This window comes from Poecile atricapillus, chromosome W (genome assembly GCF_030490865.1).
Source record: "Poecile atricapillus isolate bPoeAtr1 chromosome W, bPoeAtr1.hap1, whole genome shotgun sequence".
NCBI lineage: Eukaryota > Metazoa > Chordata > Aves > Passeriformes > Paridae > Poecile > Poecile atricapillus.
Window position 1 is genome coordinate 104,577,258 of NC_081288.1, and position 26,585 is coordinate 104,603,842.

General features: G+C 42.0%; 1 protein-coding gene across 2 annotated transcripts in view; it reads right to left on the reverse strand.

Moving 5' to 3' along the window:
• Positions 1-26,585, reverse strand: part of LOC131591923 (transcription factor ETV6) — a 135,831-nt gene that overhangs the window by 85,978 nt on the left and 23,268 nt on the right. For both annotated transcript variants that reach the window (XM_058863046.1, XM_058863045.1), the window contains exon 2: positions 5,860-5,986. In XM_058863046.1, coding sequence (XP_058719029.1) covers positions 5,860-5,986 — 127 coding nt within the window. The remainder of the gene's footprint in view (positions 1-5,859; positions 5,987-26,585) is intronic.

Below are 26,585 nucleotides of genomic sequence, written 5' to 3' on the forward strand. Positions count from 1 at the left end.
CCCATCTCACTGCATACTTTCAGTTCAACGCATTGAATATTCTAGTAACTAAACAACAATATGCTTAATGCTTCAAAGTGGCTTTCCAGCTGCTAGCCAAAATTGTAGAATAATTAACAGGTGCCAAAGGATTAATAAAAGGAGTAGCATAATTAATAGACACTATACAGAAAAGAAATGAATCCTTGGCAATCCTGAGTGTTGTTGTTTCTTCCTCTTTCTCTTAATTGTTTCCTGCATTCCTTTAATAAGAAAAAAAAAAAGAAAACTAGTGCCCTCAAAACACAAATGATACATATAAGCAACAATGCATGATCAGAAGAAAGAAACTGGCAACAAACTGCCTTCAGGTCTAATAAATGTCTTAGTTTAAAGAAACTGCCCAACAACCTGTCCTACCCTACTACTCATGTCCACACAGAACTTTATTGCCATATGTGGTACAGCTAAGGTCACAAAGATGCCAAGCCAATACAGAACCACTGGACTAGTTCCCACCAAATCAGAGTATTCAAACAGCCATGCAGAAAGACTCGTATGAAACACTCGCTAAAAACTTAAAGGCCTTTAATATAATCATTGCAGAAAACGAAACAAATTTCCTTTCTGAACTTAATGAGGGAAGTAGAACAGGCAGTAACAACAAAGGACACAAAAATACTGAAATAAAAAAATGTGATCTCACTAGCTGTATGTGACCAGGTCTGTATTCTGTGAAGTTTATCCAAATCAGCTGTGACCTGGAACTTATCACATACTGGAAAACCAAAGACCAGAACCCAAGCCTACACTGGAAACAAAAAGCACTCAAAAGTTTTTACACATAGGTCTTTAGCTTTCCCCACCACCACAACGCCCCAAAAGTGAGTGAATCAAGACAACACTGCAGTCTCAAAGAAAAGGTTCTCCCCTAGGAGGTGATGCATGTACTGTGACATCTCGAGTGCATCATTGCACTCTGAACATCAGTGCAGACTGTTATGGGCTCAGAAAAAAAGGCAACAGCAAGAAAAATTAGTTGTTGCCAAGAATAATTGCTTTATGCGCACAGAAAAGTATGTGAGAAAAGTATGTGCAGCGTGTCTTACTATGACAAGGAGCTGCAGACATGTGAAGGATGACAACATTAAGGAGAGAAAAGTAATTAGTTCAGAGGAAAAATGAACTCGCTTTCATTTTTGTATTAATAGAAAACTCTGAAATCTTTGCCCATGAGATTGCTCTTCCTAAACAAACACACACATGTTCCCAAGAGAAGATGCCCTTCAGAGATAAAAATCAAACTGTACAAATCAACATAAGTGTGCAAGGGGGAATGATGCTGCACAGGATCAGAGCAAGCAACAAGTCCTTTCTCAGCACTGAGATTTCTTCTGTCTCTCTAGCTGAAGTTTTATATTGAAGGAGACAAAAGAAAACCATGAAGCCTGTAGCACATACTTACAGCTGCTGTTTTAGCAGGTGAACCACCTTATTTTAATCTTGTGTATTAAAGAAAAGGAAAAATCTGTTTTCTCTGTAATTCAAGCATATTAATAGACACAGGGAAGGGTTCTCATATCCATCTCTTACATGCTGTATCCTCTATCCAATTCCAAGAACTTTTTACAAGTTCTTTTTATTAGCCATAGCATGAAATAAGTAGCTAATGACATTTTACCAGATGAGACAAAGAGATGGACTTTTATTAAAGTGGAATAAAAAAAATACAGACCCCCACCACAAAACTGCACTAACTTTCTCTGTGGCAAAATGGAGTGTTTCCCCAGAGATAAGGAGTATGTAAATAGTTCCAGAGGACTTCCACCTACCTCTACACTTTTCATTATCATGATACCTGGGCAGTTTCTATATTATTTTTCAAAACATTTAAGAATTTTTGCACTCATGGGCCTATTTCATCTAACTGTGGGGGAGCTAAAACAAGGTATCCAAGGTCCCAGAAGACACCTAGGGCAGTACCTTGTGTGCAAGCTGAACTTGCTTCTCTTCAATCCTCAGTAAAACTGTCCATTTTCCAAACTTCTATCTGACATTAGTGTAGTCTAGTGGAGATCATACATGCCGCAAAGCTACCATGGCAGACATACCAGGGACAAAAGAACAACTGTTTTCTGACTACATCCTTGAAATGCAGGAAAGGATATTCCCCAGCTCCCCACTGATATTTTGTTGACAATGCCCCCAGTACTCTGTTCCTAGTGGATGTTAGGCAGACAAGTATGTTTGAAACTATGGGTCAAAAGTCCCTTACAGAGAAATGCAGCACCAAAGAAAGATATGTTTTATGCAGAAATTAACCTTACTATCCCAGAGATTTAAAGTTAAGACTGATCACACTGCATTTCTTTACAATAGGCTGGGGAAAAAGCAGCTACTTAAAACATGAAAGGCTGTGTGAGAAGGGGAAAGTACCTTCACATCACCCCTAGAAAAAGGTGCTTGTCTATATAATTTTAGCTCTGTTGACCAAAGAGAAAGAAGCTTGTAGCAAAGAGAGGTCTGCATTCCACCCTTCCAAACTGCACTTTTTTTTCCCAGCCTCTGGATAAAATCAGCTCAGCCTCCCTGAGGCTCATTTGCTCACTAAGCAGTGAGAAATAATTATCACACCAAAGGAAATTTCTCTACTTATTGTTCTGATACTGTTGCTGTTGGTGTTTTCAGAGTGCTCTAGAATATAAGAAACAGTGAAATTTCTTATCAGAAGACATAAAAATGCCTGAATGCAGAGAATGCTCTACATGTTCAATCTGTCTCTAGATCTCTCTTTGGGTCAACTGTTCTTTTCAGCAGCACCTACAGCACAGGTACATAAAAGATGTGTGAGTTGGGACTGAACCCTGCCTTGACTTTGTTGAACGCCATCAGAATGTCATAGAAACAGGAGTGCAGGCCTGACAACCTATCAGCTCTGTGTGTGTGAGTGGAAGAATTTACCACATCTCCCTGTTGTACTGGAATGAGTGAGGGCTGAAAGAAGTTATTACACTCCACATAAACAACAAAAACAAGTGTAGAGATGGAACCAAACAAAATCTCAGACCTAGAAAATCCTCGGACTTTGCAGACCTAAACCAAACCTTCACACACAGCTGAACCAGAAATTAGTTATTTTACCTGACTTCTGAGGCAGTTTGGATTTAAGATCAAAGCTGTACCTCAGACACATCTCTAAAAATAAACAAAAAATAAGTGAGAGGAGTCCATGCAGGAACCGAAAAAACCCTGTATTAATACCTCTTAAAACCTCATCACATGAAATCCAAAAGGAACCAAGTTATTTCTATACATGGTATTAGCAAGACTACTGGAGTGTCATCTTCATTTCTGTTGTCTTCACTTTAAGAAGGATGTCTGAAGTGGGAGACAGTTCACAGTGGTGATATAAACAGAATTTGAAATCTGAAAGCTTAACAGGAAAACTGACAGCCTTAGGAACCTCTCTTCCTATCCAGGTTAGTCAAGAAAAGGTTAAGAAGTGACTATTTAAAAGCACCCATATCAGGAGGAGTCTTTCAACAATATTTAGCAGGAAAGGCGATAATGAGATCTAATAGTTGGAAACTGAAGCTTGACTAATTCAAACTATAAATAGGGCACTTAAAAAAAAAAAGCAAATAAGGAGATAATTAAGCATTAAAAGAACATCTAGAGACCTTATATCCTCCTCATCACTTAAGTTTTTTACATGAACAGCAGAAATCTTTCTGCACATGTCATAGCTCAGTTACTGGACCTAAACACAGCAATTACTGCATGAAGTTTTGTAACAAAAGTTATAGCAGAGATAATTTTAGAAATTCAGAATGGCTGCTCCTGGCCTAGCTATGAAGCTATGTACCTGAAGAGTGGTTTAAACAGTGTTTGGGTAGTATGTTGGTTGACAAGTGTTTTATGTCAATACTGACTGCATACTGAGCTACAAAATACTACACTCCCATTGACTACAATTAGTAAGGCTATGTAAATGTGTTCCATGTTGTTTATGACCTCAGACACTAACTTTATGGAAGGCTATTTCACAGATATTTCATTATTAATCATCTGTGCTTTTACACTGCAACAAGTCAGACTGGTGTAGAAATACTAAAGGGAAAGAAGCCTTGCAAGTTTAAAAATATGCCAACCAAAAGAACAGAAAACCAAAACAAGAGTCAAGGTGAAAGGTTGGATCACATTCTAAAAATACTGTGAAAGAAGTCTTCACTGAGAGGAAGCTTTATAAATTCAACACTATCCAGCATGCTGGCTAGCTGATGGGAAGGAAGCAGGTACAGTATGTACCACCACTTTCAGTATCAAGAGTCTCTGCCTCCCTGCCTTATTTATCTGCCAGACACAGTGGGAAGAGCAATAAGTAACTGGAAACCCAGCTGTGATCCTGGCTGTGGAGTGGCCTGGACAGACAGGCTCCCACAGCAGAAACAAACTACCAACTACAGCAATGAGGAAAAACCCAAAAAGATCTGGGGATAAACAGCACCAGTAGGGAGAAGAACTGCTGGAGAAAAACTGCTTCTGTGTTGGGGTATTTTGTGCCTACTTTGGGCAAAGCATAGAAATGCCCTGTAAGTGTGGCAGCCAGGGGAACAGCTGAGCAGCTTCACACATGTGCAAGCCAGGCCTGGGAACTCATGGATGCTGAGACAGGGACCAGGCATGGTCAGAAACACTACAGCAGCAGCTCCCATTCTCACCAGGAAGCACAGAAAACTGAGCCACACAGGACATGTGAGACACGTGAGACGTGAGCATGGGAGCGAGTGACCGTGGGGCAGAGTAACTCAATGGCCAGCAAGAGAGTGAGCACAGGACTACAGAAATTCTTTAAACACAGTTTGCATTCAGAAAGGAATGTATGTGGAAGACAGCTGAGGATGAGACTGTCTTGTGATAAACACAGACTTCCCCCTCTTACCCCCAGAAATCCCAAACTCATTTGTCAGAGGGCAAAGCAGTTTTGTTTGCTCCTGGCCCTCTTGTTCATTGTTGCTTAAGCACCCCACCTGACTAAAGTTTACTTAAAACATCTTTATTTCCATCAATACTGCTTCCCCTCCAAAAAGGAAAATTCCACTCTTCTTGTCCCCATCCTAATTCACCTCTCACTGGCCAGCAGACCTTGGCCTTTCCTATCTGTCAAACACTGAATCATGTCAGCAAGGAAGTACCTGGCTCTCACCTTGCCCTCAGCTCCAGTTGTTGTTCCAATGTCAGTGATATCCAAGATCCTTAGCAGCATCCTTTTGTGCTCAGCTAAGCTCACTCCTCCTCCTTCCCACTGCCTAAGGCAGTACTCATGCTCTACACTAGAGAGCCTGGGCATCTCAAGTATTTGAGACCCCTCAGAACTTGAAAATAGCCTCAGCACAAATGTGTTCCACTTGCCACAGCTGGTGAAACTCTGACCTTGTGTCGCAGAACGTAACTAAGCAATTCCAATGAAGTGGAAGGAAACAAAGCACTTCCCATCAAAACAAACCCTCCATATTTGTGCCTGTCATGAGAGACAGGCCAAATGCTTGACAAAGGGTGCAGGAGATGGGAGGGGACATTCAGCATACTGTATTTAAGCATAATTTTCTTCAGTTAAAAACAACAGCTAGGAAAACCAAACAAGCAAGAGCTTATTAGAAATTTTAAAAAAATTAAAAAACAAACATAAACCCAAAACACACACACAAAAAAAAAAGCAAAACAAAAAAAACCCCAAAAAAAACCAAAAAAACCACCCCAAAAATAATGTATAAATCCAGGGACTTCCCTGCTCTCTTCCATAAAACCAGAAATAACTCCTCGCCCTGCCCCGCCCCCTCCTCAGTCCAAGAACTTAAGCAGCCTTGTGCTGACACTCACGCAGGTGTGCTGGCAGTCTGATGGTGTCTTCCTCCATCCTGATTGCTTGAGGCACTGGGACATGTAGTGGTGACGAAGTGTAATTTGGTACCGGGCTTGCTGGAGGTGTGTATGAAATTCTTTCCTGCTGTTAAAAGAAAGTGGGGGGGGAGGGAGAGAAAGAGAGAGGACAACGTGAACTTTGGAACAGAGGTATGAAACCATGGCAGAGGAGGTGGATGTGGGTGGAAGGAAGGAAGTGTGTGCCTGGTGATGTGAGCAGCAGTAGTGATGCACCAGCTGCCCAGGGAGCCCTAGAGCCCACAAAGAACACTGGTGGCCAGCACTGCCCAGCACTGCAGGGGATCCAAGCACTTTTTAGGATTTTAGAATTAATGCTTTCAGCATTAGTTTTCAAAAGAGCCATGAAGTTTCCAACAGTCCACTCTGAAATTTGCCATGGGAGGAAAGGGGAAGTGACATGCAAGTGGAGACACTCCAAGGGTTTTATGTCAGTGAAAATCTGACAGCAACTCCTTGATACATGCATAAGCACCACTGAAGTGCCAAAACCACTTAATCTTACACTAACAAATCAGTCATGATCTGAACAAGCTAAGTGTTTAGCACTATACTCCTTCCTACCTTTTTAAACACATTAATCAATAACTTTTGTCATTACTGCAGAAAAACACATCACTAAAGACTACTCTATTTCCCATCAAGTAACATAGTACTCTTGTTTTTGCTAAACGAGCTACTATTACCTTCTTTGAAGTAGTTTAACTTGCAACCAAATACAGTCAAATAGAGTTAAAGGGCAACTTGTGCATGTTGTATTAGTTTCAGAATTGTCACAGTTAGGTTTTTACTTATGAAAACGCCTGATGAGAAATCTAAGTCTGAAACTTCATGTTATCTGATGGGAAAATTCTTCCATATTCTAAGCCTCCAATCACGTACTCCAATCATAGTACAAAATATACCCTTTGTAAATAAACATAGCCACAATTTTACAGGAACCCAGTATCATATGCTTCCTGGAAGGCAATGCATGTTATTCTCCAGAAGCACGCTACTGACATGCAATGATACCAATGCAAACAGTATGGATTTACATCCCTGCACATACAGAAGCAGAAGGAGCTACTGTAATTTCTGAGCATTTGCAGGACAGTGCAAGTGCAGCCTCTCACCCTGACCTTGATCTCCAGCAAATGGAAAAGACAAATTTAGTGCTGGACTGTCCTGGGGTGACTTTATGATACTGGTATCCCCAATCGTCTGGTTTATGTTATATATTAAGTTCTGTACCTTTAAGACTGGCTCTGAGAGCAAAAGAGGGGGAAAAAGAAGCCGCAGTTTGTGTTAAAGAAAATATAACTCCCACACATCTCGCTCCTGGACTGTGTTGTCTGCAGCACAGACAGACAGCGGGACAGAGCTTCTCCCTGGCTTTTAGTTAGTTTTAGCTAGCTGAGGCAGAGGAATTCCCCGGACCTTTGTTTCTTTTCCTTTTTCTTGGATCTGTGCAAGCCTGCTCTGGACTGAACACCCAGCCAAACCCCGGGAGCTCACAAGCCTGTGGCCCACCGGGGCCTGGGCCTCGGCACTTTCCAGCGCTGGAGGGACTGATAAGAAACTGAGCGAGCCGAGCTACACCACATAAAAAGGACTTTTCTTCCTAGATTTGCCATCCCATCGAACAGCAAGAGGTTTTATTATTTAATATTATTCAATTTTCTGTTAAATAAACAGCTTTTTCCACTTCTCTCCAAAGAAATTTTTTCCCTTTCCCGGACCGGTTGGTGGGGAGGGGCATTTCCCTGGCGAAATCCCCATTCAGAGTTTTCCTCCCTAATTTGCCCTAAACTAAGACATGGACCAAGAGAAGGTAATTGCTTCCATGACAAACCACAGCATTATCATAGCCATGAGACAGGAAAATAGACTGAGGCTGATAGAGGCACCTGCAGAGTGTAATGTAAGTACTCTTGCCACCAAAGGGAAGGGGAGGTTTGCAAAAAACTCTGCAGGCAGATTAGGTGACGTCCAAAAATAAAGGGAACACCTAGAATGTCTTTCAGCCACCCCTTCAAAGCAAGCCCAGTTCATTCTCTTGCAAGGTGCTGACTGCTGCTCAGGAGCTCAGGCAGAAGCAGAAGTTTAGCCTCAACATCAGGAGTCCCACCACAACACCCTATAACCACATGGCAGGAAAGACTGACAGAATGTAGAGAACAAACTATTATAGGTTTAGACATTGAGAAGACAGGCCTGTTTCACTCCACCAGCACTTTGTTATTTCTGCAAGTATGGCCTCTGTGGCTGTCAGCTCAGTACTTTTTAAAGAGAAATTGTTCAATCTTATGTTCCTGTCTCCCACAAACTCAGTTTCTTTCTACTCATCACTGTCCAGGCAACAGCAACCCATTAGCTGGCATGAATTCAGTTTTTCGAAGTTGACAAATGGGGATGTTCATTGTGATGCAATGAAGGACGCACCTGTGGAGCTACAAGGCATTATCTGGTTTTCAACTTCCCCACCTCAAACCGGCTGACTCTGGGCTTCCCGTTCCAGAGGTGTGGCTCTCCGTGCTCATCTGCACCTCTCACCCTGGTGCACAGCACCCCTGGAGGGGAGGGACACCAGGCGCTTCCCAGCATTTCCCTGCTGCGATTCACAGTACAGCTAATCAAACCACACTTCAGCTGCTTGCTTTGTCCATGGAGATACTTATAAAAAGAGGAACACTTCTGAAACATAGCCGTACAGATGCCTGTCTCTGTTAATGGGCACTAGAGGATAGGTGGGAGATGTGAAGTCCTTTTCCTCCCTTTTGAAGAATGCAAGACACAGTCCAAGCTCAGGTCACATTTCATGCCCAATGAATCACCATTGCAAAGACAAAGTGGCATCAAAGGGTCTCCTCACTGCCCAAGAGCAGATGGAAAATGAAATTAAATCCAGAACCTGTCCATTTCCCTCAAGATCCAGGAGGTGCTGTATCAAACCAAGGCATTATGCTTCCAGTATGTGCTGCCTTTACTGTTCAATCTCCTAAAGGCATACCATAACTTCATTTATACCATGACAGTTTCATTGAGGTTTACTGTTTTAAACAAATGCATTTGATTCCTTGTTTCCTAGTATTCATAAGGACAGGACAGCCAAACCAAACAAGATATGGAACCGCAGTTACTTTTCCCATACATCTTGGATGTCTACAGTACTGTGTGAATTACTATTTGCAGAAGGCATTTTACAAGGCACGAAGGGGAGTTTGTTGCCGCCCATATTGCTTGGTTTTATTAAGTTCAGAGGTGGTTTACCCCAGTTGCTCCCCGGTCATAAAGAATGGTTTGTCCCCAGGTGCCCATCATGGTAAACCCTTCCCATTTTTCCAGATTGTTCCCCATCCATCACCCTAATCCTGCCCCTAAGCCCTGTCAATCTATGTGAACCCCCACCTTTTGTTCCAGTTCTTTCCTTGCCTATCATCCCTTCCTCGACGCCCCATTGATTGTACAGTTGCTTTCCCCCCCCCCGGGTCCCTACCATTGGTCCTGCATATTGAAATCCCCACCCTTAACCCCTCCGTTGCTGTTGTCCCATTGGTCACCATACGAGCCGCCCACGGTCCTTAAAACCTGGCGCATGGGGGTGCCCAGGGTCTCGGCTCAGACCTCTCCCCTGTGATCCCAGCCCTGCACCTGTTGGAATAAACTTGTTCCTGGGAAATAGGGAGAGCCTGAGTACTCTTTCTCCCTTCGTCACAACCTGTGTCGCCCTGTGAGCCACGACGCCAGAGCGCAGAGGAGCTCTGGAGGTTCCAGGTTGAGCCTCGCAGTGCTAGCCTGGTTCCCCACTCCTGCCGCTGACATCGGCCACAGCTAGCTGAGGCAAAAGGGGCCGAGCGGGCAGCGACAGGAGTTAGTTATCCAATTCCTATTAGTGCCTTTGAAATGCCCTCTCTTGCTAATCCTGCATTTTTCTGTCAGCACCTTTAGCCCAAATATCAAAGCAATTTACAGACATTAGGTAAGTCTTTTTCTTTTTATTAGACACACAGACAACCTGAGTTACAGCAAGAGCACAGCTCAAATGAGCTAAGCAATTTCAGAGTTAAGCTGTCTTGAAAAAGGACAGCATGTGCCTCTCAAGGGTAATACATTTAACAGTTGCATGCTGAAAGAGCTGCCCTTTAACTGCCCTGGACACATTTCCAAAAGGCGTGGAATGGTAATGGAACAGAGAGGACAAGACACTGGGCTTGTGTAAAAAATTAGCTTAATCCCTGTTTGCAGCATGGGGCAGTAATGTGGCTGGCAGCAGAACTGCAAATACCAGTCTAGTTCTACAACCTGCCCCTGCTCTGTGCTCAGCCACACACAGTGCCCAGCCTGCAGAGCCAATGCACAAGGTCACATGTGCTCATCCAGGCTTTCTGAGGCTTTTTAGAGTCACATTTCCAGGAGATACCTATTGTGCTCACACCACTGAGAACAGATTGCCTTAATCTTCACAACTCCAGAACTTCCCAGCGCTTCTCTCTGTGGAATCCAAACAAAAACATAGTTGGTGTCTCATGCTTCTAAGGTTAATGCAACCAGATACTCTGCTACTAGCAATTTTTCTGAAAGCGCTTCCTAGCTAGTCAAGTTTAATATTTCCCTTTGTATTAAGGCCAAGAATGGTAGGCTTGTCCAAGCCACAGCTTGGGAGCAAGGATAGGTAGCGCTGGTAGAACCTGCATGAACCTTGTATGTTCTTGAGCAAATAGCCTTGCTGCAGCTTAATCTACTGGTAAAAGAAACTAAATCAATACACATTTGATGTGGTCCTGTGAGATTTTTGGTGATGAGTGCTAAGGAAGAGTTTGGTACTACCACATTCCATATTCACCACCTGCCAGGGGACTCTATAAACATCTAAACCTACAAGTGACCAAATGCTCAGCCCCAAACAATTACCAGCCAAGAAATTTCAAAATAGCAACTCCTGAGCATTTTGCCGGTAGCCACAAAGAGGTGACTAAAACATATTGCTTGCTGTCATCATTTTTGATCGGTTTCTTCAGCTCACAGGGAGTCAAGAAAGTTTCACCATGAAATTTCATGTTGCTTACAGTAACTGAAGAGCTACATGAAATCAATTTTTGTGAAAGGCACTCCCTGAGGTTTTCTTTGGTGGCTGGTACTCCACGAGTGCCACCACGACAACCAGCCAGGTCTACTGAGAGTAGAACATGCTTGTACCTGCCCAGTTGAGCAGAGACAGGCTGAAACACATGACTAAAAATCGAGAGAATCTATGGGTTCTCTTTCTTAAATATTCAGCTGCTGAGAATGCCATAGATCAAACCATCTTGTCTAAATCAAAAGTTATACTGACCATGACTATGTAGTAGGTGTGTATCAAACAGCTGACTAGATCCCCAAAACCATCAAAGCACACACTGATCTCAGTTTGAAGAACTGGGGTATATCCTTTACTGAAAAAGTCTACCTTAACAGAATTTTCTGTCAGGAATACAAATAATTCATATTTCTAAAATAAAAATATTAATTAAAAAATTGAAGTATCAAAATTAAATTTAAAATAAGTCTAACAGTTGAGGATGAGGGAGGCTGCAAATAAAAATAGCTTCAGGCTTTTTATATAATTGCACCCTTCTGAACTCCAAAGCAACAGCCTTGCAATCTGATAGTCTTTTTGTCCCTTTACTAAGTTCATTCAGATGGCAGGCACAAAAAATATACATGTTTTTGTAGAAATGAAAATAAAACACATAAGAAAGTCTGCTAAGCAAGCTCTTATGTTGTCCCAATGACATGATTATTTCAGTAGCTGGATAGGTGGTATAGTGAAACTACCTTTTTTAATAGATAAAGCAAAGAAATTCAATAACTATGCAGCAGTTTTCAGGAAATCAAAACAGCCAATGTGACCTGCAAATACCTTATGCTGGATAGAAAAGGCAGCTGACCCTAATCACTGTAAAAAACTTTCTTCTATACTGCACATAATGATACCACATAGGGAGAAAGGAACTGAGAGTGAAAGCTGACACACATCTGCCTCCCAGGATGCTCATGTATCTGTGCCATGAAATGGAAAGTCAGGCTAAGGGACCAGGAGCCAGGGGTAACCTGTGAGGGTCCAATTTTCCCTACTGTGGATTGTCATAGGAATAGGTGGCTGGAGTATAGCAGAAGGAGAAAAAGCACGTTAGAGACAAGGGTGGCTGGAGGGAAATGATGTGGTTGCAGGAAAAATTCAGAAGGCCCTGAACATCTGGGCACCCAGCAGGGCAATGACAGCACACCAGCCACAGAGCAGCACAGGGGAAAACAGCAATTCAAGTAAGTTAATCCTTAGGGAAGCAAGTGAGGAGAAGAGAAAAGGGAAGGCAGACAGATGCACTCTTCACCAGTGGTTTGTATGCAATACCACAGCTGCATATGAAAGTCTAGAAGACGGCTATGAGATGAGTTACATGGTCTAATATAGGGAGCAAGAAGGAAATCAGAGCCCCTAATGGAATGTATAGCACATTTGGGGACTTTGGTCAATGTTACAGTTTGCATACTCCAACTTCTGCCAGGGACAAAGGCTCAGGCTCAAAAAAAATCCAACAAAGGCTCTGCAGTAACAGGGTATGAATTCAACTCTCCACTTCCTTCCTTTACCCCAGCTGCTGTCGTCTCCTTAATTTCCATAGCAGACATCTCCTAATTTTTGATCCCATTAATATAGCAATTCACATCAAATCTATAGCAGCATAATCAGCACACTATCAGTAATTACAGAAATTAAAACAAGCACAGCTCTCTGGAATGGACCTTATGCAAAGCAGCACTGGGAGAAGATTAACATCTCCTTTCCTGGGCAGAGAGAAGAGATTTTGTCAGTAACCTGTACAATTTTGTGAAGTTCAGTCCCTCCCTGACTCCTCCCTCCAGCCTGTCCTCCCTGCTCAGGGGCAGGTGATGGCTCTCATGTCGCAATCCTTACTCATGCAAATAAATAAACATAGTGGTGTAATGGGAAGGGGGAAGGAGACACTGGGGAAGTTCATGCTTCTCCCATAGTGATTACAGCCACTGTCCTAATTAAATTACAATTGTACAGCAGCAATACCAATGCACTTAAGTGCTATGAAAAGGCAGCTTGAGGAGGTCAATGCTATCATTGGAAATGCCTTGATACAGTTGCATTATTGTATAAGCACTCCAAAATATTTCAAATTAGCAAGTATCAAAGGAGCAAAAAACTAGTTGAGCCACATGCTCAAAAAGTGTTTCTTCACTGCTAATATGGGGGAATAGAGAATAGAACAGGCTATGTGAAGACAGTATCAGGTAAAACTAGAAGATAAAGCTAAGGCAAAAATCCCAGTACAGTTCATCAAAGGATCAGTCATTTATATGTATAATAAAGAATTTTATCTGTAGTTATCCCAGCTAGGCAGCAGAAAATACATGAGAGGCACGTTCTGGTTCAGAATTTGGAAGTGGAATCATCATACCCCACATGGGAGTAAAGCCTTATCTATCCACCCACCCTTCTGCAGCAAGGCTCCAAGAAGAAGCAGTAAAGCTGGGACTTGCCCCCCTGACGTACTACTTCAAGGCAGAAGTCAACCATGGATTCAATTGCCTGACATTGAGAAACTATCTGCCCCCAGTCCTTTTCAACATGCAACTCCAAAATTTGCATCCTGGGGTTGTCACTGCAATACTCCTCTGAAGAACTTGCTACTGACCGTTGTTTAAGGAGGGCATGGAAAAAACTGGGCCACTACTGTGAACCACAGGGTCCTTTTAGCATCTATACCATGATGTTTTGGTACACTCACTGCACACAAAGCACCACAGAAAGCTCAAGAGAGACAGTTAATTGTACAGCTAGGGAAAAAAAGAATCCCACATGAGGCTTTGAAATACTGTGGCCAGTGAGTAAGCAGCACAGAAGCAAGGAAGGCAACAGCAAAGAACTTTCCAGGCTTAGCTGCACATCAGAGATATTTCACTGCACTTTTTGTGTTCTTTTTCCTAAAACAGGCGGGGATGAGGAGCCTCATCTCTAACATACGGTGGTTGTTACAACTCTGCCTTTATGCGTGGGAATTAACACCCTGAACACCCTAACTGCAGTCATGTGCTGATTTCAGGGCAAGATTCCTGGAGGCCATGAAACTGAGATGGGAAGACTAAGGGGAAACATGGTGTACAGGGAGCTGCCCCCTCGTGTTATGGGAAAGCTCCTCTTCACCTCAGGGCTGGCATGGCACAAGTATTTTTACTTGGTTGCATTACTGAGCTGTCAAAGTCACAATGTTACTATGCATTCAAACACATATCCAAGGACAATCATAATTTCTGACATTCCTACCATGGATGTGCATTGCTTTCTGAACATTTCTACTGAAGCTAGTTACTATGAAGAGTCCTTCACAAAAGAGGATATCAAATATTTACAAAGCGCAAATCACAGGTCAGAAATGTCACACAGACAAGGTCAACTGATTCACTGTCCTGGGATATCTAATTGTCCATCAATTAAGTAGTGGAAAAAACATGGGAGAGCAATTCACATAAAAGTCATAGCTTCTTTTAATCCTCAGTCACTAATGGAAACAGAATTCCTGTGGAGCTGCAACATCCTGAAATATACATTTTAAAAATACCGCTTACAAATATAAGAAATTACCCTTCTTGGTCCCATTGCACACCTGAATCCTGCTCCCACCTGTACCTGCAAAATTTATTTATTTTCAAACAGTGTTTCTGGTACAGATTTACACTGGTGGAAGTAAAATCCATATCTGGGCCTTAGGCTTTCTCTTCTCCAGTAACTTAAAACTTACTGTCTCTCCTTATCTGTTACCTCCTTACTATTGGCATACACAGCATCCCTGCACTTCCACCACAGCATTTCTCCAGACTTCAGACTTCTGGAAGGCTATCCATTAAAAAGGACGTGCCAAATGCCCAGATAAATGTGTGAGTGCCATGCTGAGGTCTAACGCTACACCTTACAGTTTGCTGCTCCTAGAGATTCATGTAGTGCCACAGCAACCCAGCACACACAGCATGGCAGGGAAGTGTGCCACATCCCTTTGCTCTAAAGCACCTCTAAGTAGGTAAAAACAATTTTCCAGAGAGAATCTAGGCCAGTCTGGGAATAGGACAGCTATAATAAGGGCTGCTGGTGAGAAAATGGGCAGATCTACTTGAGTAAAACTAAATAGAATCCTCAGTGAGAAAGACAGCCAAATAAAATACCCATTCTCAAAGACTGTCTTAATAAGCTAGTCCAGAAACAAGAGATCATGGATGTTTGCCACTACAAAATATCATGAAGATTCAGATTATTCATCTCCCAACACATAAAATGCAGAGGGAGTTCCTAGAAAGGGCCATACTTGCACTGACCTTGACTACTGTACAGAGACTGAATATGGAAAAAACATCAAATTACAATCTTCCTGTCCTCTTATTCTTTCACCTATTCCAGCTATTTACTTCAGCGTGAACAGCATTAAGATCAGTGTGACTAGAAAAGGAAATTCTAGCTGACAAAGGAGAGTATATAAAAAACAGCTGGTAGGATTTCACTTAGAATATTGCCTGTACATTTGCAGGCAGTTCATTCTGCATCATACACACACATACACATCCCTAAGTATGCAAGACAGGCAAGTTTTACAAGAGTCAAATTATCTAGCTTGTAAGGAAGGAATAAAGAAACTACTGAGATGGACAGAAGAAAGGACATATACACCCCAACATTTAAAAGGAAATAAAAACAGGGTGAAGAGAAGATAATCTGTAAGGCATATTGCAGAAGGATAAGCTAGTAAGAAACTGTGTTTAAAACATAAAGATGCATTGGGAGAACACTGAAAAGAGCCGAGTTACATAAAAAGAAACAAAACCTGCAGCAGGTCAGCCTGTACAAAAATTGGTTTCTTAAATTTTTTCTTAAACAAGCTATTTAGCAGCTTTTATAAGGTCTCTTCAGTCAGCAGTATAATGGTATGAGAACGCAAATCAGAAGAAACTGAACTTTTTGCTGATCATCAGACACCAAAATACTACTTAGAAAAAGAACACTAACCACGTGGGGGATAGCTTAAGGCACAGTAAAATCTTTTATTTCCTATAAAACATGGTCCTCAGCATGGACCATCAGGATTGGCAGAACTTTAAGGGGAGCTTTTAAATATATTTGTACGGAAACAGCTGGTCATGGCACTGCATATGTGATCCAAAAGAAGAACAGATGTGCTTTCATATGTGTTTGAAGAGAAGCTGAAGCTCCTGAGCAAGACATACTTTTAAGAAGTGGTAGATGACAGGAAAAGAGCAAAGCCTGAATTCAACAATATGGTCTATATTCCATGGACAATGACAGGGTCAAGCTCTTTATTAAATGCTTTCTCCTCCATTAATGCTGCACACTCTAATGATTTGACCATTGCTATTAACAAATCTGCCATGTCCCTGCCTGGAGCTAATAAGTAATGAACTAAGCGGGTGAATATTCTGTTGCGTAAGGAGAGCTATTAGCAATCCTTTCCCAACTGCTCTGAAAACAAGAGATGCCTTCCAGGTATGACCTGTCCATGTGACAGGGTACACCCCACACAGGCCTTATTCCTTCACTCTGGAAATTCCAGGGACACTCCCAGCACTCAGAAGAGGAATAAGGAGTGGATCACCTCCTGTATAGGGGTGCTGTACAGGGCTGGGCAGCAGATGCAGACAGCAAAGCCCAGCATAAAACAAGCTCTACGGAAAAGGTTTGAAGGGAAACAGTGAGGACACAAGTCTGCCTGTTCCCAGACCTGCTGTGACTCTCTAAAACAACCTGTGGCGCTACCACTGCCCTCACTGCCTCGGTTGTGCCAACAGGACAATGGGATAAATGCTGAGGCCCACAGGTGTGTCAAGCCCTGTGACAAATTTCAGTTTAGCTGCTTTCCTTCTGCCATAGCTTTTCCTGTTCGTTAAGTTCCCCAATTGTTTTAATTGTTCCTTTCAACCTCTGCATCACTTTTTGTTCTTCCTTAAATTATTATTTTGTTTTAGCTCATAATCCTGAAGCATTGGTTATGCTGTTGTTCCTGGCAGAACAAAAGTGCTGAAGTTTCGCTCTGGTTATCTTTGGCTTGTTTTCACAACTAAGCATTGCTGGTTCACATCTGAATGGACACTGCAGTGAGAACCACTCCACCCTTACCATAAGACTGCCTCTGACCTGCAAATATTGCCTCACTACAGAAGTGCGAAGCTTGGGAACTGAGCCAGTTGAAACAGAGTAAACTTCAGACATATTTGAAAAAGAGAGTAAAGTGCTAGTCTTAAGCCCATTTTAACTCAATCTGAAGGCTTCTTCACGGTCCTTATTACTACACTATTTATTTAAATAATAATACCTTTAGCACTTTCTTGCAATGCAGGGAAATGTTATTACACTCACAAGAGGAGGGACCAAAACATAAGCAGATTAGGTACCCATTCAGGGTACAGAGGCTGAGGTGAAACCTACTTTGATACCTTAGAAAACAATATAGTCTCCCAAGAACTCTATTTTGCTGTAAACCCCACTGCTAGGACTTGACATTTGTATACTGGTATCACTCAGAAGCCAACAAACACCGGCCCATTGCCCAAAAGTGTTCCAGAAATAGTGAGCAGAGGACAGTCCTGATGAGCTCAAAGCCAAAATAGTCAAGATAGTGAAGCACCAGGGAAAGGGCCTGTTTGAATCCTAGTTTACAGTTAGGAACAGAGGTGCAGGAAGAAGTAGCAAGTTACCTAAATCACATTTCAACCCTCTACCCACAAGGCTACATTCTAGGGTTGTGCTGCTGCTCTAGAAACAGAACAATGAACTACAAGAGAAGTAAAATTACATGGACAACTTGTAAAAGCTCTCAGAATGCATAATTTCGTTTTGCATTTTAGCATTGATTTTAAACGTCCTCCTCACAGGAACTTCTGATTTCTAACGCTCCTCCTTGTCAACGCATTGACTGAAATCTCTCAGCTCACAAGTGGCAGCAGAGCCTAAATCAGAAGAGAGCTTCAAACCCATTCCAGAAACATATCCCTCCTTTGCCACAAGAATCAGGACAGAGGCACTCCAACCCTTCCCACGGTTATGCAACGGCACAGATCCATTTGGGAAGGCAGGTTTCCTCACCCATCCCAACTCACAGCTACACAATCTTAAATACCAGCACAGCTCACTCCTGGTACAAGCAAAGCAAAACAGGGGGACGTCAATCACCCCGAGTTAATCAAGCAGGGTGTGTTTAACACCAGAGCTGAGCCCCATCTGAGAAGACTGGGGAAGGAAAAAAAAAAAACAAGTCTGCTTACAAGAACCATGATAAAACACTTCTTCTGTTCCTACAGCCAACAAAGTGACTGAGACAATATTCCCAGCATTTGAGAGAATGTTCCTTCCAGCAAGCACCCCAAGCCCCTTCCATCACATGCCCATCCCCACACAGAGCAACGGCTGAAGTTTTCATTAGGAGAAAATTAACCCGCTTTTTTTTAAGCTGGCAACAAAGATGTAAGACTTTTCCTGGCATTTCTCCTGTTTATACAGGACCTGCCAAACCGGTTGTGTGATTTTTATACTGCTTTCTTTTCCACAAAGTCCTTCGAAAGGCAGAATAACAGAAAACAGCTAAGCAAAGTTTGGTTATATAGGTCCAAAGATCAACCCTTGGTAACACAGTTGAAAAATCAAAAATTAACCAGCATCTTCCTGAACATATTTTGACTATCCAAAGACCATAGTTGTTTACATTTATTATTAAGACTGTGTTGGAGTAGAACAGCTGTTTTGAATGGAAGGCAGTCCCATTTAAAATTGTTTAACAGCTAAAGAGATAAGTTACCTGGCAGATAAGATGGGAATCTGAGGCACAGAGTAGTCAAATGAACTGCTCAAGGTAAGCTGAGGCAGAGATCAGATCTTCTGAGCAACCAGCTGATTTCCTGCATATTCGGTCCTGTCACTTCTACATTACCCACGTCTACTTCCCAAGCCGTGGTGATTTATGGATGCCTGAACTCCAACAGCAAACAGTTCTGAATCCCAGAAACTGATGCCACTTTATCCTCCTATAAGGCACTAGACATAAAATTATTCATCATTGCCTGGCTCTAAGACTGCTGCCAGGGGTCTGAAGACCAGAAGTAGTAACAAATGGTAGTAAACATTTCCCTCAATACATGCAATCTGGCTAAAATGTTACACCAAAAATAGCCTTTTCAATTGCTACATAGGAGATTTTTTAATGTTCAGGACTGTTGTTTTGGTTTGCTTTTTTCAAAATAACAACCTTGTGCACAGCAGCACACTGTGCTGCTACACTTTCCACTTGGTTTTTGGTTCAGAAGACATTTCTTTTTTGATACTAATTTTGCTGTGCACTTGCACAATCCCAAAGCAAAATTAAAATTAAAATGCAAGTTTAGCTTTCTGTCTGGAGGGCTTGTGCCTTGCTCTAATGACAAAATTTACCCCCAGAACAACGACAACAAAAAGCTATAGACAAAATACCAGAAAATAAAAACAACAACAAAAAAAAATCAGTGGAGTGTACCAAACCAGTCACCCTACCCCAGAGCCCAGGGTGCCCCGCTGTTTGCTCAGGTGTCCCTATCTCCGTCGATGGCACAGGATGCATGGCCTTCTCCCGACACCAGCGATGGCTCCGCTCTCTCACCCGCGAGGCCACCGAGCACACATGGAGCTGCCACTCCATGGCCCCGGTTTAACTGACATGGCAAATACTCATTTTCACTGGGCTGTATAATAAAGGATCAGATAAAACCTTGAGCAAATAAACGGGCAAAGTTCGAGCCTACAGCTGCTCCTCATGGGTAACTTTGAGCTGACACACCTGCTGCTTTGGCAGCCGGTTTAGCTCTCTAAGGCTTCGGCTTTGCAGAGCTGGGTGATGCGCTTACACAGGATCTGCCTGTCAGCCAGAAAGATCCCAAAGTGATTTACAAACAATTTATGAGGGATTTACAATCTCACTGCACAACAAGTGAATGGGCACCACTCCTTACACACCTGCAACCAAAAAAAAAAAAAAAAACCAAAACATTCACCAGATTTCAGTTACACCAGAAAGCTGCTGAGAGTCCTCAAGATCACCTTAAATGAGAATAGCCAGCCCTCCTAATCTAACCCTCCTAAGCCCCACAGAAACACCACCCCCAAAGTCTGTAAACTGCCTGTCCAGCTGCCTCAGTGGCCATCATGGGAGAATTCAATAGCAGTATCTACATTCATAAGCACGCAGCAGCAAGAAAGCATCCCAGCAAGCAAGCAGCGCAAGAAAGGATCCCTCCAAACAGACTGGATGCTTGTAACTCATGCGCATCAGACTTCATAAGGCATAGTGAAGCCATCCCACAGACTCCTCTACAGCCTGCATCCTGGAGCTGCTTTCAGGCTCAGACAGATGGACATCCCACTGATGGCAAGTGTGATTCTTCACACCAGGAGAATCCAATCAGAATTATACACTGGGCGTGTGACGGGATGATATCCACGCAACAAACTGCAGTTGTCATGCAGTCAACTACAGACCACTCTACTTGCCTCCTGCCTTCAATCCACTGCTAAAATTATGTAACTTTGTGAGCCGCAACAAAAAATAACACGTACTTTTAAATTTATTTAGTTTCTCCTCTTCCTACCCCATCCAGACTGGAATCATAGTACAATGATCCAAGGCCCCAGAATGGAAATATTAAAGCTCCTAATACATTTAAAAGCAGAGAACGCCTGAATCAGATGGAAACCTAAAACTCTTTTATTGGCTTAAATGATGTAGACGAAAGAGTGGACAGGCTGTCAAGCAAAGGTATACTACCTTTCAACACATGCATGCATGTATGCACATACACTTATGCTATAGATGCATATTACTACATATCTCCATTTCAACTTAATCTTAACACCAAAAATTATAGTATTAATCAGAAACCTCTGCTGAAACTCACTTCAACCTGCAAGTATTTAGAAATAAATGTGAAATCTTAATATTTGATGTTGCATGAACTAAGCTCAAAAAAACCCTGTGAGCAAGCATGTGCATTCCTATTGACAAGAAATAGAGGTTTTGCTGAACACTGAGAATTGCGAACATGGAAAACAGAGATACTGGTATCTTCAGGGAGCAGAACTACCTGCTCCTATTACTTGCAATACGTGGCTGGTGACAGTCTGTGATACCCTGCAGCATGGTAATACGCCTGGCCATAGCTAAGTCTGTAATTACAGAAGAGATGACAAAAAAAACCAAAAACAAACATCTGTACTGTTGGGAGATGCATATACCTCCTTTGGCACATTAGAAATTTTTATCAGATGTACACAGAGTTCCTAGTTTGGAGACAGTATGAGGAATCCTGTTACTAAGAGACAGGTGAAAATTTAGGGGCACGAATTCTCTATTGCATGGGAGAAAAAAATGTGGAACAGTGCTATCTCACAGATATAGCAGAGAACAAGAAAAAGAATCAGATGTCACTGTTGAGGATGGGAAGGAAACAGAAGACATCCATGAGAGCAAGTGAGAGGAAACAGCACAAGGCCCCTTGTCTGTAGAAGCAGCAAAGACACTTACCTTCAAGAGCTGTGAATGTCAGAAGCATAAGCATCTCTTTTTTGTTGAAGGTGGTGGGCTTCTTCCACCCCCACCATGGAAATACAAATTCTAAGGGCACTAGCTATGCAGACTTCAGAAAAAACTGCAAATCAAAATATTTCAGCAAGCCCTAGAGAACAGTCCTAGAGATGAGAGGGAGAGATGGAGTTTTCACTATTCAGAATACAGGTGCTATTAATCAATGAAGGCAGAGGTTTTTTTCTAAAAGAAAACCATTTTATTCTACCTTCACACCCTAGCAACATTAGTCCTTTATTAAACCAAAATTGGAATATTTCTTTTGGTCAGCCAACACCAGCTGCATCTGAAACATTACTGAGATAAAGCCATCTCCATTCCTTATAGAGATGCAACTCAACATTAATCTAGTTATACAACTCATTGCTATGCAAGGGGTCATCTAGAAGCTCCTTTGTCCTGTATTAACTTGAACTAATTTATCTCGATACTCATGAGAACAGACACTGCACCAAACATACAGCAATGGCATTGATCTCAGAAGTGGTGTATCAGCCCAGGACAGCCACCCAGAAAGGTCATCCTCAAGTCAGTGTTGGCTAGTAAATATTACACCTGTATTAGTAAATGGGAATCAATTGTAATCACTTCCTTTGAATTTACACTGGACCACAAATTCCCATCTAGCCCAAGCCCTGGGTTTAATGAACAGTTGCAGGGATTTAACTCCTGTTCCTTACTGCCCTGTCACCAGGAGTCACGATCCCAAAGCATTTTAGGCAAAAGGGAATGCATGAGTGCTCTTTACCTGCCCCAGAGCAAAGTCCAGGAGCCACCTGAAGCCACTGGGGGTCAAACCTAGGCAAAAGAGACCCTCAGGTTGAGCAGAGGCATTTGACTAGCTACACACAGCTGCCAAGTTAATGGAACTGGGATGGCTTACTCTACTATTTTCCTAACTGGAGCTTTGGCAACAAGGAGTTTCAACCACTTCAGCTCAAGAAGAAAGCAGCACTCTAGTGGAGGTAAGGATGGGTATGCAAACAGGAAAGGGAGTAGTGGGGAAACTGGAGTTACCAGGTGTATTGACAGAGCATTGAGGACACATCTTTAGTTCCCAGTCTCCCAAGGTGCTTGGGTTTTTCGTACTGAATGATGCTATTTAAGGCATGCAATCTAGACCACTATTCAAAAACAACCAAAAAAACCCCCACATCACATTTTCCTACTCCAAAATATCTAGCACAAGTGATACAATCTGTTTTTTCATATATTATGTACACATTTAACATATCTATGTTCCCCATATGCACAAATTATTCAACTACTGCCAGCCAATTTGTACAGTAATGAGTCTAATCCCAGGTGCAAGTGCTTTGTTCCCTGATACCCTGATACAGATTTACAGGGAAAACTGTATCATTAAAGAGTACTATTATCCACACATCTTCCTTTTTTTTTTTTCACCTATAAATTTTGGACATTTGTTTCAGAGAACAAGAGAAGGACAAACAGAAAAGGCTTTGCTCACTTGCACACACAGACACTAAATCTAGGCCAAGAGTAAATCCTCAGCATCCATAAAGACAGGACAAATTTCTAAACATAAGGCAGTAGTCGCCCATGCTAACTATCATTGAGCCATCCCAGTATAGGTAGCAAAAGCCTAAATAAGCTTTGATGGCTGAGGAGCAGGACCTGACTGAGCCTTGAGAGCAGACTGGGAAAGGCCACATGGATACCCTCTGCACTGGAGGTTATGATTCTCTGATGCATCCATACAATCTCTGGCCAAAATGCCACTCTGTCCCCAGAAAACTTCAGGTCTATATAAAAAAAAATCCATACCTTATTATTTCATGTGATATATGAGCATATTAAGTATGATTATACAAACTGTTGATGTCACATTCTGTTTCATTGCTTTTGTTCAGCCAGACTACAGCAATATAATTCTTTATTCAAAGACCTTTGAAGCCAAGAGGGGAAATCTTACAGGGAAAAAAAAAAACAACCAAACAAACCAGAAGTTATTTCTTCAGTTAAATTTTAATTGCACTGAGGCAAGATTTCCTTCACCACTGTAAATCCCCAAAGCATACCTGAACCTTGACCTCATTTTCTTCAAGTTTCATGCAAAAAACAGGCCTTCAGACAAGCTGGACTCTTCTTAATATCCTTACCATGGGAATGGCTGTTCACACTTCATGGCTGCTGAAGTGTGTTTCCTGTCACCCATGCGAAGCTAAGATTTCAGGTGGGGAATTAGCAGCAGGGACAGACAAATTCTCAAGAAGCAAAAGATGCTGCTCTCATGATGACATTATAATGAAAAGTCACAGAAGAAATTTCCTGCCTCTCTCAACTATGTCAAAACAGAATTTTATCAAGTTCAAATCCTGGAAAAAGTTTTTCCTCCATGGCTTTCTGGAGGTAATATTACAACATATTTTCTTTTAAACCAGTGTCAGCTGCTTCTGTCAAACTGCAAACATTTGATCATGGAGTCCTTAATAAATGTTCAGCATCAGGCAATTTGGGAGGCAACTAAACCGTGGCACAAGAGAATGATTCCAGCACTGAAGGAAAAGCCTGTTGTTACATGACAGGTCACAGCTACCTCCCTCAGGACAGAGCTGAGAGAGAACCAGCCTGTCTCTCCCTAGGGTCATTCCACTAATGCCCGTGGCTCCTTGCTTAATCCTGCCTCATGTTCTGTGCCACATCCTTTCCAGCAAAATATGAAATCAGCAGGAAACAGAGGTGGTTTAGGGACTACACTGTGCTGCTGCTGAGAACAAGCCTGCTCACGGCCACAACAGCTAAATTTAGTACAAAAGAGAGGGCCTGGAAGAAGGGATGCTCTGCACCAACCCATTTGCTCTTTTCCTTCCTGCCTTCCCCTGCCCTTTCAGGAAGCAGAGTCACTTCCATGCCAGGCAGCAAGGGGCTGAGCACCAAGCTGAGCACATGTTGCAAGTGCCTGATAGAGGGTAATGAACTTTAACACACGGAGAACGTGCGGGAGCAGCAGAGGAGCCATCGTTTGAAGGGAGCTGTACGGTGACTGCCCAGCTGAGCTGGGATCACAAAATGCACCATGGCAATGAACTTCCTGATGATTAAAGCTGCTGGGGGCTAATTTCAATTACCTGAACCTGGAACCCAACCTGGCAGATGGGAATGGCCCCCCAGCCCTACAGCACTCAGCCCAAGCCACATGCCAGGGATAAGTAAGTTCATAGTACAATTTAGGCTATGAAGGGGATGAGTCTCTTTGTCCCCACCCACTTACAGAACAAAGGGACCCTCCAAAACAAGCCCTTTTCTACCAACAAAAAAAAACTAAGTCCTACTGTCAAAAATTCCTACCATCTGCCTCCCATTTTTTCCCTATAATGGAAAAGTACATTCTCTGGTATTTTTAAATAAAAATTGTTTGCAGTCCTAACTTCTTTGCTTTCTAATAGAGATTTTTAGCTCAATATGTAGAGACCACTAAGAAAGTAGGCTTCAGACACCGGGAAAATCTGGCTCAGGAAAACACAACAGACCTCAAATTCACTGAGAGTTAAATCTCACTGAGATGGGAATCTCTACTTCCCAGTTTCACCATTTAAAGAAAATTACAACATTCTAACTTGCAATAAATCTGCTATCCAGAATATATTAAGGAAAAAATCCCAAACTGATTATTTTGATTGGACTGGATTAGGAAGCAACAACATAGGCAAAGCTGAACAAATAAACCTTTTGCAGGCAGGTGGGGTGGAGGTGGAAGGGAGATATAGTGATACATACTTGAGGCAGCACCTCTTCAGTTTGGATTAACTGGAGGCAAAACATCATGTCTGACCAGGTTTTCAACCAAATTTCTCCAAGTCCAATAATGATACACTTCTGTATTTGCTTTAATTGACATGAGCTTTTAGGACAGATTAATAGCAGAGATCTGAAGATAGGAAGTGAAACAGAGAATTATGGATTTTCTGTTTGTGGGTAACAAAATATGTCCTTACGCTTATGGAAAAAAAAGTGTTTCTCCTGAAATAGGATACAAAAGCTTCTTTTTTCCATTATGAAGGAAAGATCTATTAAAAAATATAACTGTTTTTACATTTTTCATGGGAAATGCCATGTTCTATTTCTATGTAACAAACATGCTACAGAGAGGTAACAGCACATGTGGGGATAAAAAAAATGGCAGGGAAACACATTAACTCATCCTGCTATTTCTGTATTTGTACATGAATTTATGTATTGCAAAGAAAGGGACTGAATAAGTCTCATAACCTTTTTTTTTTTTTTTGCTTAACTCCTTTATTTCTGAAGTACATGCTTTAAAGTTAACACATCATCATGTGGGTGAATGTCTAAAAACTGTCTTGTGAAATGTCTGGAATTAATATTGTTGCTGTGTAGTGAATTTGCCAGTACTCACATTAATAGAAAAGTTAGGATGTTAAAGGAGTAGGTGAAAAGACAAGAGTAATATGACAGTTTGGAAAATGACCTTAAAATGCTTAGACCTGCAGGTCTTGTTAGATCCATAAAAAAAATAGAAACTATAATATCTCAGCTTTAAAGTCTGCTCCAAGTCCACTCACAGGATCTGCACACACATTATAAAAAGAGTTAATTTACTGTTTTGATTCATCTGTAGTAGTGGGAAAAGGCAATGACACATGGTTTTCCTTCAGGTTACTCCAGCATCTCCATATATATAGGGCTCCCATTAAAATGTGAAAGTGGATAGGTTTGATCCCTAAAAAAAGGACAACACCTGTGCTCCCTTACTCCTGTGGGGCCACAATCCTGTCATCAGATCTGCAGATACAGAGTGTCCCACTGAAGTCACAGGCACAGAACTGCACCCACAGAGACCTGAATGTAGGCTCAGAGTGTGGCCAGAGCACAGTAAGGACTTCTGCACACCTGGGACTGGGGAGGATGGATGTTTTAGTTCCATTTTATAAATCAGAATAACTAAATTCAGGAAAGTTTAGCAAAAGACAGGCTGTGCTGATGTAAAAAGGGATTCACTTTACTGCCTTTCAACTATGTTTAAAA